Below are 15687 nucleotides of genomic sequence, written 5' to 3'. Positions count from 1 at the left end.
AATTTCTTCTACTTCAAAATGTTGAAAAGTGTTGAGATACAAAGACACTTATGCAAATTGGCTGAGGGATGTAGTCATAAGAAATCTTTCAAAATATATAACAATGAAGTGAAATTAAGGTGAACTAATCAGAATATACGTATGTATATGTTTATTATTAGAAAAGTGAGAATATCTACCAAAAAACATCTTAGAGGTTTAAGCCAGGTAAGTGTGTAAGAGTATCAGGTTTTTATGGTTTATTATTGTAGAGGTTTATAGGCAGCAACAAATTCAGCATGCAGCAAGTTGGAAAGCCTCAGTATCACAGTAACAGGCCATAGTACTTAACGTTTGATCTAGACAGTCTGTTCTAGTTATTTGTACATGTAGAGAACTGTTGATTAAGCATAAGACCATGCAAAATAAATCTTGTTTATGGGAAAACACCTTCTACATAAAGCAGTAATTTGTTAGTAAAATCGAAATCTTAATCGTTTAAGACATGAATCATTATTAGTCCAAATCTATTATTACACAAAATACTTATATATAGAAATAACATTATTGTTATTTCTATATATATCCTTAAACAAAAATTATCCTGATAATAATAACACAGTTAAAATTGTTACACAACCACTTAATTTCTGCTCCTTTCCTGCTCACCTTTCCACTGCTGCTCTGGGTCCTAAGGGCAGTGGCTGCAGTCTGGTGGTGGTGGGATTGTTATGGCAAGTCATGATCTGGTGCCGCCTACCTGCAGGAATGTGGTGTTGATAGCTTCTTTTTTCACTCTAGGGTGCACTTGGGGTCACTTATGTTTGCTAAAGTGCTTTTATACCTTGCTTGTTCTCCATTGGTCTACATCTCTGTGAGGGATCAGAATGTACATGGTACATCTGAATGCATATGGTATCTTTCACATATGTTAAGTATCTGTTCTTTTTTCTTGATACTCATACATTGGCTTTGTCCAGCTATAGTTCTGCATTTTAACTGACCACTGGTGGGTTGCTTATAGCCATGGGATCCTCAGTACCATCCCATGTGCCATCTCTTACCATCCCCAACTTGTACTCCAGTACAGTGCATCCTATGTCCTCACTTCTCAAGGCCTTTACTATTATACTAAGCATGTGTTCTTCTGCACTGTTTTGCTATGGTAATCATAAAAATCTCATTCTGCATGAATGATCACTTGTTATTACTCCCAATACAAAACTATGGTGGCATTACACAATGATAAGTGAAAGGAAAGCAAATAGCCATAGCCATTTGGAAAAAAAAAATTAAAAATAAACCAAGTCAGAAACAAAACTGAAAGCACATTAAGACAAGTTCAGACAAAGCAAAGGTGTCAAGGCTCTGTGCCATGGTCTTGCAAACTCAGGACAAAGCCTGTACCCTGTTACTTGCAGTAGTAATAGTATATTAATGGGTTATAGAGTTGCAATAACTGTTAACCTTTGAAAAAAATGTTTCCTGAGAGTTTTTATTTATATCACTAGTCCAGATGCTATCTAAGTGCGTTAAATGTCTAGAAACTCTGAACTATATTGACTGCTCTACATGATTATTTATGCTGCTTTGACTGAATTGCCCACATTATATTTCAGCTCAAATGAAAAGCAGGAAAGCATTTCCTGGAGGCAGTCCTAGACCTACTTAAGAATCAGGGAAATTATTCAGTGGCTTTCAATTTTTCAGCTGAAAAATAAATGTATGTATGCATATTTATACACTCAATAAGCTACAATGAGTAGCACATAACCTAGGTAAGGAAAAGAAGGTAAAAAGGTAGGATGAAGTTCATTCTGAGGTCAGTCTATTCCAGCAGGTCCATCAGTATAAATTAAATCAATCTCTGGGCTGCTCTGACTTATGCTGGCTGCCAACAGCCTTAGGAATACTGACTGTCAGTTTGATCAGCAAAACATAACTGAATCCTACAATGTCCCTGTGTTGACTGGAGAGAAGGGGTGACATGGGAACAGTAATACCAAATATCTTCCCTTCAAGGATTTATATCAAACTGTAGGTGGTTCTTTATAATAATTTTCAGGGACATTTTTTCATCAACAATGTGTTTATTAAGGGTAAATCAAAGACTGCATTGTTTGCATGGTTGCTTAACCCATTAGTTTTCACAGTGTGTACCACATGGGTGTTATCATTTTGAAATATAGTTGTCTTTTGGAAAAAGTAATTCTATGACTTCTGTTGGAACCTCCACTATGAAAGCCATAAACCACCCAAGTAACTATTTGTCAGTGAGCAGCCTGAGCAGGGCTGCTCCATAAGGGGGGCTGAGCCAGGGGTTGAAGTCATCCTGGTGCGGGCCATACCCTGATAAATGTGGTGCCATCCCCCCAGGCAACAGGATCAATTAAAGCCTCCAACATGGTGAGAAGACAAGCCAGGTGAAGGCTGCAACTACCTCATTAGCTCTGATTTTCAGCAAAATCTGCCACCTCCTCTGATGCCTCAGAAAGCATACATTTTTCAACAGCTCCAAGGCTTTGCTCCTTGCTTCTCTCTTCATCTATTGCAAAAGCTGCTGGCTTGGAGCTCTTTGATGTGATTCCCTAGCTTGTTACACCCAGAAGTATCTGAGAGTAAGGAAATGTTTAGGAGGTATATCTAGGAGCTCCCATGGCAAAGGACATTTTTCCCTGTTCTTTCCAGAATGTTGCATCCCACACCTCATCTCAATAGAGCACAGAGTAAAATAGAGAGCATGCAAAGAAATTAAAGACCATGCAGTACAGTGTCCTATGTCCTTATACCCACAAACAAGAGTTCATGTGCATGGAAACATAATGTGTTCCCTGTACTCTTAATTCTACTGCAAATCTTGCAGAATGTGATGATATTTTCCCTTGCAGCTCAGACTCTTAGTTCTATGTTAAACTTCTCAATACCTAAAAGAAAACTAAGCTTAGGTTTCTCAGACTTACAACTACAAAGATAACAAAACCAAGACTCTAAAATGTTCCTTTTAAGCACATTAATTTATTTATCTTTTTTTTTTTTTTTTTTAGCTACAAGTAGTAGCAGCCTAAGTAGCTTCACCCTGTAGGTGTGTTGGAGCCCCAGTTTTGTCTCTGGCATCTTCTCTTGGATGGACCCCTTGGACCTATGTGGTATCTCTGTCTCCTTTTGCACCTGACTAAACTCTTTGGTTCATCTTGCTTCGTTGGGGATGTTGCGGGAGCCTGTGACCCACTGTCAGGTCTGGCTGCTGGCTAGGATCCTTGGGGACTGGTGAGGGGATGGCCTTCTCCAGGGTCATCTCAGCTTCTAGCTTGGCCCCCTCCTGGAGCAGCCCCACTCATGTTGGGGCTTGTTACTGGTTTTACTGGTACCTGAGCCTCTGTGGTTCTCTAGTGGAGTAGTACCAGAAGAGCTCATGTACAAAAACAGGCATGGAAAAACAAAATTAAGGAAGGTCTAAGCAACAGTGATAGAACTTACACAAGAATTGCTTAGAAGGTCAAATTTTTCTTTAATGATGTGTATCCTTAAATGAAAAAAATAAATAATTCTTCAAGACAGCTCTACATCTGCAGCAACTTACTGGAATGGTAACCCTGTGTGGTCTGGGCCAGCTTTTGTAGTCTTGTGTATGTAGCTGGAAAAGAGAAACCTAAACAATTTTCATGATCTTGCTTATAGATTGCCAGAGAGTTGGGAAGAAAAGGAATTCTAGACATGAGTTTTCTCCATTTTATAGCCAATTAAGAACAACATTTTTTTTCGTTCTTTAGATTTTTTGGTCCATTTAATTTTATAAATGTAAAAATAATATGCAAGATGGAGGGGAAATATCTCTCTGTGGCAGATATGCAGTGAGCTGTTGTCCAGCTTGTGTATTGGTGTTGATGGAGATGTCATATCTCTAGGATGTCCTCAGATGGTGCAGAATGGGAGCCAGCACAGCTGGGGCTTTGCAATTTTAGAGAGAAATTTTTAATGTGATGACAAGAATGAGGTTGAGACAAGCGTTTGCTGAGAGGCTTATGAAAATCACTACGCTAAATGGCATTGTGCATTGTAGCTGAGATCTCAGATGAACTCTGAAACATCATCCTGAGTAACTGGGTAATTTGGACAGAATTAACATTTCTGATCATGGCTTTAGGAAATACCAGTTACCTTTACATGCTCAAAGAAATACAGTCTTTTTTCTCTTTTGCAGTGTTTTGTCATGGTCAAAACTCATGAATGTATGTCTTTAGTTTGATTTCTGTCCTCATGCAAGTATTTCTGGAAATGCACAATTAAGGAAAGAGTTACCATGGATTATAATGAAATTATATATATATATATATATATACACACACACACACCCCTTCTCCTAACACTGCAGTTCTAATTATGTATGTCTTCTACAAATTACTGTCTTGCCTTTGTCTTTTTTGTCATCCCTTGTTTCTCTTTATTGATCCTAGCAACTGCTGCCATTGATTTCCTTCACGCATACACAAGTAATTTATGTCATCTTCTGCTCCAGAAAGCACACATTGAAGGCTCTTTGGGGCAGTAGCAGTACAACAACTAAGTATTTTTGTTGGCACACTGTCTGAAAAGTGTTGTTCCTGCAGCTGGTTTTGAAGTCTACTTTCTTATCTTTTTGGCCAGATGATGACATCTTCCTGCAATTTTGTGTAACTTGTGCTGAATTAAGAAACTATAGTATCTCGTAGCATTCTTATTATGAGATAAATATGGTCCCTATTGCCATATTAAAAATATATAAAATACTTAAAACTTAGCCTGTATATTCAGCAAATAGAACCTCTGTAATACTTTAATCAATTTCATAAAACTGAGCCTGACAACTAATATCATGCCTGTTGCCATTTCCTCTTCCAAAGGAGGCTGTGCTCAGCTCCAAGTGTAACCAGAGGAAGGGCTGTGCCAGTGGTGACAAAACAGAGGCACAAATGGCAATTGGCTGATATCACTAGTACCCAGGAAATCCCCGTGAAGCTAACAGTTCAGGAACAGTCCAGATGTCTGCTGTTGTCCTGCTGAGAGGCTTGTTCTTGGGAGTGTGAAGTTTCTATGAGTTTTTCAGGTTGCACGTGCCACCTTCTCTTCTGTAATAGCTGGGCCTTATGCCTGGTTTTTGCTCCTTCTTTCATACCCTAAATATCTCCACCCCCCAACTGTTTTCCAGCTCCCTCTCCAGTTTCACCATCAACATGGTTTTCCCTGCACTTCTCCCTGGAACTCTACAGAGCCACCACGCTCCAAGTGCTGCTGGCTACTTTTCATTAATGTTTCTAATCTGTGTATCTTCCCCAGTCCCTCCCCATGTACTCCACTGCACCCCTGACAGGGCAGTGGTTTATCTCTGCAGCCCAGAGACACTGAAGGGACAGCCCAGCTGAGCTTGCTGTTCTACTCAGGCAAGGGGCGGAGCAGGAGGGCTAAGCAGGTTGCTGCCTTGCACAGTGCCTAGGAAAGCACAATCTGAAGCCTTTTGCCCAACTTCTAAATTCAAAGGAAGCTTTACAGATATAAGTGAAACATTTTGAAGCTAAGTGATGAATAGCAGACAGCGTTCTTCCTCGTTCAAATTGGGGGATGGGGTAGTTCAGTTTTCCTCTTGTTTGAAAAGCTATTGCTAAACAGACTTGGCTTATCTATTCCATTTGTTAGCTACCTGCTCCAAGAACCACTCACTGCTCTGCTCATGCAGTGTGAGGCTGAATGGTTTTTGGGTTGGGATTACTCACAAGAAATTCAGATTAACGGAAGTGATTAATGTTCACACAATTCATCCTGTGTTATTTGGTGTGCTTCTGCTATACATCAAATTAGGTGCCAAGAGGTTTTTTTTTTTTGTTTTTTTTTTTTTTTTTGTTCCCCTGCACTTTATTAACCCAAGCTTTGCAGGCTCAAGTGCAGCAGAGTCAGTGATGGGGGTAGAGGAGGGAGTTACAGATTCCCCCAGTCACTGTTACCTGTGCAACCTGCTGCTGGCAGGGAGCCTGGGCAACAGCAGCACCAGCAGCATTGAGCCCAGCCATATGCTCCTATGTGAGTAAAAGTGTTCTTTTTCCCCAGAGCATTATTGTTTGCAAGACTTCTAAAATGGGGAGATTTGTACATGGGGATGCAAGGTTTACGTCTAGTTTGGAGGGAAAACAATGTGAGTTGAAACACTGCCTTTATGCTCCACTTCTCTGAATACTTGTGATTATTTTAATTTACCTTGATTAGTGAGTTTAGTTGTCAATTTAAAGTTCAGCAAGTATTTTGGAAAAAAAAAAAAAAAGCTGTGGAAAATCCTGTGGAAACTGAGGTAGAGTATTGTTTTTTTTAAGTTCTGACTGGATTTGTGTTTTGACCAATGTAGTGGTTGTTGTTCTGGTCAAGTGCTAGCCACTTGTTCATGCTCAAAAAGCTCAGTGTTAGAAAGTTTTCAGTATGTAGTTAGTGTTCTTGTACTTTGCCAAATACCAGTGTTGCTAGTTGTCTAAAATTTCAGGCAGTAGGTGTGTTATTAATATTGGAATTTATGTGGTAGTTTTTTAAAAAAATAGCTAAATCACAGCTATTGATCACCCTAAAAGCCACCCTTTGAACAACAGAAACCTGTTTTTTAAAACTCCATTTAAAGGGGAAAAAAAAATGTGGTGAGGATTGTTCTGCCTTTAATCCATTGAAGTTTGAAGCTGGTGAAAGAGTTTTTCAAAATCCTACTGGCTGTCAGCCAAGTTGGGATCAAAATAAGCTGCACTGAAGCAATCAAAAACTTCATTGTTTTAAAATTAAATTTTCTTCTCATCCCTTAGTCTAGAGTTGCAGACAGCTCTGTGGGTGTCTGAACAAATGAGGATCAGGGAGAGAGAGAAAGAAATGACAGGATGAAAAAGCAGTGGCTGATGTTTTTGCTTTGGTTTGTGAATCTCATTCGGTTTTTCTTTACCAACTGGTAAGAATTGTGCTGAAAACTAGTATTCACATACAAGTTTGACAAGAAAGGAATGTAATTGTATTATGTTTTTGTAGGTGGGGCTTATGTGGGAGTTAACTGTGCTTCTAATGAAAAATAGCAATATTTTTGCTACACAGGCTTTCACTCTAAGATTGTTTGAACTTCCTATAAGATAAACCACAATTCAATTACCTAGTAATACACTAAAGATGATTATTCCAAGGGGGGAGAGCCTAAGTAATTTAGTCCTGTAAAGAGATGTTTAAATGACTCTGATTTCTGAGTTAATCTTGAAAGTATTGTTATTAAATTATTGTGCTATAGAGTAGCTACCAGATGGAGTATGATAGAGATGAAAGAACACGTACCAGGGGTTTAGCTGTAAGTTAAAATCAGGGGAAAACCAGTAGTAATAATGAGATACTATTTTTATAGGTTGTTGCATGTATTTGGAAAACTAAGCTGTCTTATCCCAAATACAAGATGTATAGGTTATCCTAACAACAGACACTTTCTGTGTGTAAGTCAAACAAAAATATGTAGCCAGAAACATTCCTCTCACTTTTCAAGTAGAAGCATGTCATGTGGAATTGGTATATGTTTGTTAGTGTGGATGCTTTTTTGTTAAGGTGGTAGAATTGTTATCATAGTTCTGCTACTTAGTAAACTATCTAAAAAGGAAGCTTTTTCTTCAGAGCCTAGAAGGAAAGACTTACCTACATTTCATCTGGTGACATTGACCACATTACCTGTTCTGGTTGCAGAATGTTGCCTTAGATGAAATAGGAAAGCTTGTACTTCAAGGTACAGGTCATCAAAGAACCATCACCCGGATACATAATAAACCAGGAGAGAAAAGTTGAGTGTGTTCAGAAACATCAGACTTCTTTGGATATGTTTGTTTTTGGCTTCTGCCAGAATTGGGTTACTGGCATAGGTGAGCAGCTCCAGCTCAGCAATTTTTCCTTGCTCTCTTTCCTGAGATTTTGTGACTCATTGTTACAACTGCTGTGAGTATATACACATTTTTCAACTACTTGTTTCCAGTCTGTAATTACCTCCCCTCTCCCATTTCTTTTTGTGAAAAAGTACTGCAGGCATCCAAAGTGGTCCAGAGAGATTCACAGGACCTGACCTAGACTTCATGAAAGGGATAGAAGAACTTGCAGAGGGGTTTATTGAGACCACAGAGAAAGCCATGGCTTTAGAAAAGCTATGGGAGGAAAACTCAAAGTTCTCAGGTAAGCTGTGATCTTTTTAATAATGAATTGCTTTGTCTACAAGGTAGTGTTAACCATCAAATAAAGAACTGCTCTTATGTTAAAAATAAAATGAACGAACTAAAATTTTAGCTGATCTGAAAAAAGCCACTTTTATGATTACTATTACTGTGGCCATCATAAAATTATCAGGAAAAAAAGTTGACTTTATAAAACTGTGCCCTTGTTTTATTACTTGATAGTTAACAAAATACTGTGAGAGGAAATGTTTAAAGATAAGGATTCATAATCTGAGTACATGGTTATTTGATCTAACATGCATTCAAAAGTAACTTGCCAGGATTTAAGTCCTTCTCCCCAGGTTTTTCTGTTGTACTAGAGAGTATCAGGACAGAAAACCTCAGTAGCTCACACCTGGTGACCTTTAGGCAAAACAAGTCAGTCTTGCACTAAAGGAGTGAGTCTCAAAACATCAAGGTCTGATGTTCCCACTCTGTTCCCACCCAGTACTGCACAGCCTTGCTGCTGTAGCAGGTGGACAGTTAAGACCTGCTACTACCCTGCCTTTCTGAATGAGTTTTCAAGCAGAAAGATTTAGGTGAAACTAAATCTGGGAGTTAGTATGTTCATCTAGTGTTGATATGATGATATCGCCTTACTAAAGAGTTACTGGTAAGCAATTTAAATTTTTTTTTGTGATAATAGTAAAAGTATTAGAAAGCATAGAAAATCAAGTGGATCGCTATCTTTCTAGGGTATTAGTTGTTTCATGTGCCTTTACTACTGTAGAAATCCTCTTCGTGCACTACTGCTATTGTTTATAATATTGATTCTTCTGAAGTTAATAACACTTATCTGTAAAGAAAAATATTTAATTTTACAGGGCTCCATAACATCACCACTTTTCTTACTGTAAGTATTTTTACAGTGTATTTCTAAATTACAGTTCTGGATTTTGAGGCATCTTTATTATAATGGTTAGAAATTTGTATCCCCTCAAGTTTTACCAAAAAAAAATTGGTATGCTGTTGACAGAAAAAACGACGTTTTGTAAATTTCATAGAGATTCAGTGGTTTCTAGATTACTGATTTAAACCAGTCTAGGTTGTTAGTAGCTAAAATCCACATCTATATGAAGGCTAGTTGTTAATTAGGAGCAATTTAAAAGTACATCTGGCAGACCTCATGTAGCTGTATAAAATCATGTTACAAAATGTCTTGCAAGGATCTCTTATCCTAATGTGTACTTATTATTAAAAATAAACAAACAAAAAAATTCAACCCCAATCTTAAAAAAGGACTGCATTGAGATTAAAAAGATCTTGCCTGGATCAGATTACTTTGAATTCAGATTTGTGATCCAGAAAATATGCCAGGCAGACTCAAGTGGGGGCGAAGGAACACAGATTTGCAAGATGTAGCATAATTCCTTCCAGGATCTCTTTGGCAGTTTATATGAAACAAGGTTGGTCTTTGTGCTGTCCCTAATGCATTAGTCTTTCACCCTTGCAATCTGAACAAAAAGAGGAAGACTCAGTGGTCACAGTAGTGGATCTCCATTATGGTCAATTTTGTACCTTTCGCGTATCACTGGTTTCACTTTGAAAATATTTTAAAATTAGTTTTCTCCATATTTGATTGATTGAAACTGCTACTTCATGAAACCTAGATTTCTAATTTATAACTTGAAATTAGATGACACTTTTATAGTAACATTTTTAAATTGATCATGAAATACTTGATGGAAAGGAACTGTATGAATATGAAATTTCATTGCAGAAATGGAATATAAAATAGACAGAATTTATTTATCAACATTAAGAAAATTTTTAGTTGAAAGTAGCCTATCATTATTAGTAATAGAGCGCGTATATACAAGATTCTTTTTGTATAAACTGTACTCATGTTACTATTATCCACAAGGGCCCTAGTGAAACATTAGAGAATCAAAGACTGCGTACATAATAAACAAGTATGAGAGATTCTATGTTTTACATAGGCATCTGATAGTGTAGTCCTATAAAAGAAGTGGTTCTACCACAGTTAGTTCATCTTTAAAGTGTCATTCTTATTGATTATTATTTGACAACCCCCATATCCCCCAAGGAGCTGTGAGGCAAGGATGGCATGTCCCTGGCAGTCCTCTGGTCTTTATACCCTAGATTTAGAAATTCATTGCAGGGCTAAAGATCTCCTTGTGTTTGAGAACTCAAAGATAATCCTTCTCTTTGGGAAAGAATTACACTTCCAAGAAGAAAGAAATTGCTTAGCTTTTCTCCCAGCTCCATTTTCCGTTGGAGCAGAGAGACACATCTGAAACAAAGTTGCTCTAAGTTCAAAGTACCACCAAAATTATGTGGTGAATTACCAAAGCTAGAAGTATGTTTCCAATTGAAAAAAAATATTTTTAATGGTTTAAAATTCAAGAGGGCAGGGGTAGGGGAAATAACAGGCACCTGTTATTTTTTTTTCTGTTAATGAAAATGTGTTTTCTTCACACAAAGATGGATTTGAATGAGGCAGAGGAAGTTATTTCTAGAGCAGAAAATCTGTATAAACAACCGTATTTCTGGAACCTTCTACATTCACTCCCTCACCTTGAAATGAACAGCCTTTATATAGAAGATGAATTAGATGCCATAGGACAGTTCCTAAAAGTTATTGAAAAGTAAGTACTTTTACATTCTTGAAAGTGCACTGTTTTAATATTTTACCCAAGATTCTTGTTGTTCTCACTCACTATTTAATAAAATAAGCATCCTTATCAGTGTAAGGAGGCTGAATTTTTTTTCTGTTTACCAAATTCTGTTTTTACAGAAATGTGGTAGAAGTTTTCACCCATTCTGATTCCTTCAAAACTATATTTTTAATGTCTGTCAAACTCTGCAGAGATTCCATAGGAGTCTTTAAGAAATAGGTTCATGTTAGCAATGGCTGAAATTAGCTTATCACATGATATGGCTTTGAACTTTGTGATGTGCCTTGGGAGTGTTTGAAAGATGGGTTACTTACATGTAAATATAAGAAAATAACAGTTTGGATTCTCATCAACTTAATATGTATGTAGTACTTGGTCAATATCAGGAAAATTACTCCATTTTATTTCTCAAGCTTCTTGCTATCAAAATAGTTTTGGCTGTTCTCTTGCAAGAAGTGAATCAGTAAGAAAAAACTCACAGAGACTGTATGCTGAGTGCAAAAGTTTTCTGTCTCTGGTAAAGGACAGTTGGATTCAGAGGAAGACATGGTATCAAAAACACAGCTAAAAGAAGTATCTACTGGAATTTTCAGTAAAATAGGGAATTGTTAGGAAAAAGTCAGACATGTATTTGCCAGAGTAGGTAGTTGGTTGTAATAGATTGATAGGCAATTGTCATTGTAGTCAATTAACATATTCATAAGGCTAAAGAAGGCCACTGAACCTGGATGTCTGTGCAAGACTGGCCGTGAATGTTGCCACCCTTACCCCATGGGGAGGCAGGGGCCCAAAGATTTTGAATAGGAAATTACTGTGCTGATTCTGTCACCCTTTAGCATTCCACTGTCTTTTTTTCTGATAAAAAAGATATGAAAGGTATGATAGCATATTTTTTTTTGAAACTGGGAAATAAATCCCTCTTGATTACAGTATGTGGATTGCAACTGTGTTGGAGCTCCACCCCCCCCCCCCCGCCCCCGCCCCCCCCATACACTTGATTCATTTGTAACCTTATTCCAGATTGTTCTCTGAATTGTTCACATGTGAAGTGGTATTAGCTGTGCTTGTAGTCCTTACATCCCAAAGGCAGAAGTCTTTTCTAAAAGGCCTGTAAACTCTCAGAGTCTGAGTGTTTCTGAGGTAAAACAAGAACTTGTTTGTAAGTTTATGGTTATTGTTTTCTTCTTCAGCAGCAGTAAGCAAAGATAGCAGTAACCACTGGAACCACTGGATCAAGTTATTCATGTTAATATAACATCAGCAGCTATTTCTCTCCCCATAGCACAGACAGAGTGAGAAAGGGACAAAAGTGGAGGGTGTTCATGGTTATGGTGTTTGTCTTCCAATGTAACTTATGCATGATGAGACACTGCTTTCCAGGAATTGGCTTGGCATCTGCCTGGTGTTGGGAAGTAGTGAATAAATTTCTTGGTTTGCTTTGCTTGCATGAGCAACTTGCTTCACCTATTAATCTGTCTTGATCCATGAGTCTTCTTGCCTTTTATTTTCTTTCTGTCCTGTGGGAGGAGTGAATGAGCAGCTGCGTAGGTGTTTCACTGCCAGCTGAGGTCAACCCAAAAGTGATTAATAAGTGGAGATTCAAATGTTTACATTTGGCTTTTGGTGTTTTTTTTTTTTTTTGTTTGTTTGTTTTGGTTGTGTTTTTTTTTTTGTTTTGTTTTGTTTTGGTTTTTTTTTTTTTTTTTTAGGACTTTGATGTCCTTCAACGACCAAAGTTGCTGTAGTTAATGCAATTTGAAAAGCAAACCACAAAAACAAATGCTCACTTCTTGACCAGCTTTGTATTACTAACATACATTTCTAGAGGTCCTATCTCAGGCAGAATTTAGTGAGCAGAAAGGCTCCTAAATTTACAACTTCTGCTCCCTGGGCTGTACCATGTTTGCTGTGTCTCTGAGGTATTTAAGAGAGATTTTCCACACCTACTTGGCCGAGTTAAATAGTGTTGGGGTGGGGGTTTTGTGTAGTTTTTGTTTTTTTTTTCCCTCTTCCTCTCGCATATGTTGGAAACTGCTGATGCACTCTAACAAAACTGGATTCTTAGTTGCAAGATTACAAAGGAATTCTTTATAGGAAATAACTGGTAAATTTGACATAAACTTTAAGTAGTAAATTACAGCTGCATTAACAAAGTAGTTTGTTTCACAGCTAAGGTGACTGAGACTGGGACTTGTAAGAAATTCAGTAGTTATATTTTTATCAGAGTTCTGTAATATGCTTTGTTTAATTTGTTGTAAAAATAAGTGTTCTGTTGCTTTAAAGGTTCTTTTTTTTCTCTGCAGATTGAGTGGAAGTAGAATATAAGTATTCTGCATCCATCCTATTTTAGTGCAGGGATTACTGGGAGAATGATTGTGGCTGTTTTGGTCTCATTTTTGTTCTCACTTTTAAATCTTTTTCTCTCTCTCCTTTTTTTTTTTTTTTTTTTTTTAAGAGGGTGTTGGTCCTTTCAGGAGACATATCCTTAATGAAAATTCAGTGAAACTCTAACTGTAAAATCACAACTTGTGTTTTTTTCATTAAAAGTATAATTTGACAAAACATCGATTTTTCAACAATAAAAAAAATATTTTAATATTCAATTGCTTGAATATCATCTTTTTCCACCAAGCCCTTTCATTTTTTCTGGGTGTATAGAGAGCTTAATTTTTGGTTTATTTTTAACTTTCAGTACCTTAGCATCATTGAAGGATTTAGCTATGTTGCCAATGGGCCAAAGTTTCTATGAAGTGGTGAAAACAACACTGAATTTAACTGCTGCATCAATACAGGATAGGAGCTTAGAAGGTAAGGAATTTGTTTCAGATTTTATTCAAAGTACCTCATAAGTATGCTGGGAATATGGGACAGCAGTAACTGTCCGAACTTCTGCTAAATTCCTAATGTAAAAGGTCTAAGAATTGAACTATATTGCTGTAGTGCTAACCCATTTCTTTACTGATTTGTTTTTTAGATACTAATAACTAGATTTCATCAGACTTTGGCAACTATTTGATAAGCAAAGCACGTTGGTCTAATATATCCTGTTTAAAATGATTTTTCAGTGGTGAATTTTGGAGAGAGCCTAATCACTACAAAGGACAATTTATTCCGTTTGAGAGAAGGATTGCCTCTTGTTTTGGACATGCATGTTGAATATTATGGCTCTTTTACTTTAAGCGTCATTCTTGTGTTATAATAAATTCTGCTCTCGGCTGAAGGGCTACATTTCCCCATCTGCTGATTGAGTATGGGAGATGAGTTTAATTGGAGAAGGTAGGCTGGCCCCAGGACAACTCCTCAAGAAAAGGTCAGGAACAAGTTTCATTGACAAACTGTCTGGTGGCACACAATTAGATTCTAGGTGCAGCTGTTTGCTCTGCATGGAAGGTCAGGCTAAGAATTATACGCTGTCTAAATCCCACCTCATCTGTCAAAACAAAGACTGAAGTGGTACAAAGATGATATGTTGGAGCCCTTACACAGAGGGTGAACTTGAGTTCCCTGGGTCTTCTGGTATTCTCCAGGTGCTCTCCCTCTCAGCAATGATTCATATCCAGCCCATATACACACATCTTCATGACTACATGCGGAATTAGACACACAGTTCACAATGGCACTGTGCTGGGTCGGTCTGCTGTCAATCACTGTGCAGGGGCATCTCACCACTGTCGTGTCAAGTGTTGGAATAACATCAGATTAACAGACCTTGCGATACTACTAATGCAATTATGGATTTTATGCTAGTGAAATTGGTGTTCAGGTACATTTTTTTTTTTTTTTTTCCAAAAGCTGGGAACATGGTATTGGATCTCATCAAGTATGAATCATCAAGAAACAACATGAACAAAAAGCAGGAATGATATAAACAGAAGGATTTATTTCTTTCAGGTTTTCAATATAATCTTTCTCTTGGGGATATTTTGTGGAATCCACATGCTGTGAGAGCAGAACTTGAATCCAGGTTTGGTTTTGATCATCTTCATGTTAAGAAGCTGCTAAGTTATACAGCACAATTAACAAAGGTAAATCACTTTAAAATTTCAGTGTTCCTCTCTTTCATTTTTGTTTTTATTTGTACCCTGAAGGGATTTTTTCATGCCTTAGAGAAACTATAGTCATATCCTGCATTTATGAAGCAGGTACAAGACTGCTAAATATCCTGGCTTCATTCCCACCAAAATAAATGTATTTTGATTCATCTGAAATTTCTGCACATGAAGATGCTGGTAGGTCTAGTTGTGTATATTAATGAATCTATGTTTCTCTGAAGTCACCACTGAATATGGCAAAGTCCTGAGCTTATTATCCAGTCCTGTATAGAATTCCAGGAAACTAAAAGTTCAACTAAGATTTTAAACTAAATACTAGATGTGAAGCTGCCTGGATTAATTTGGCAGGTAACATTTTTCACCTGATTTGTTGAACAAAGAATACCCATTTGTTCTGTGTGTAAATTAAGGCACATCAAGAGTCCTTTCTTCTCTGTTGTGCAATCTTGATATGAATATACTTGACTGATGATTTGCCCCAGTGGGGCTATTCAAATATACTGGTGATGTGTCAAATTTCGAAGAAAAACTCTTTCTCAGAGAAGGATTTCTAACCTATCTTCTAGACCAAAGTGATCTGTTGTGATGGTCTGGTTTGAACTGCAGAAAGGTTGAAACATCTTTTTAATTTCTACTGAAGTCCACAGTTCTTGGATAGAACACGTGCATATTTATCTGAAATCTGTTAACTCTGTGCCAGGTACAGTCTGGAGTTGTACTCCAGAAGAGCTCATTATAAAAAGAGCTGATTTACACAAACGGATAAATTATAAAAAACCTTGACTT

The 15687-nt window shown here is 37.4% G+C and overlaps 1 protein-coding gene across 1 annotated transcript in view; it reads left to right on the top strand.

Annotated features, from left to right (window-relative positions):
• Nucleotides 1-15687, top strand: part of ABCA13 (ATP binding cassette subfamily A member 13) — a 198826-nt gene that overhangs the window by 8512 nt on the left and 174627 nt on the right. Inside the window, exons 4-8 of the mRNA XM_042797875.1 lie at nucleotides 8021-8172; nucleotides 9035-9063; nucleotides 10656-10819; nucleotides 13542-13657; nucleotides 14741-14874. Of these exons, the coding sequence (XP_042653809.1) occupies nucleotides 8021-8172; nucleotides 9035-9063; nucleotides 10656-10819; nucleotides 13542-13657; nucleotides 14741-14874 (595 nt within the window). The remainder of the gene's footprint in view (nucleotides 1-8020; nucleotides 8173-9034; nucleotides 9064-10655; nucleotides 10820-13541; nucleotides 13658-14740; nucleotides 14875-15687) is intronic.

This window comes from Tyto alba, unplaced genomic scaffold, assembly GCF_018691265.1.
Source record: "Tyto alba isolate M040663 unplaced genomic scaffold, T.alba_DEE_v4.0 Super-Scaffold_27, whole genome shotgun sequence".
NCBI lineage: Eukaryota > Metazoa > Chordata > Aves > Strigiformes > Tytonidae > Tyto > Tyto alba.
The sequence above is the reverse complement of the archived record's forward strand: the minus strand, read 5'-3'. Positions and strand labels throughout refer to the sequence as shown.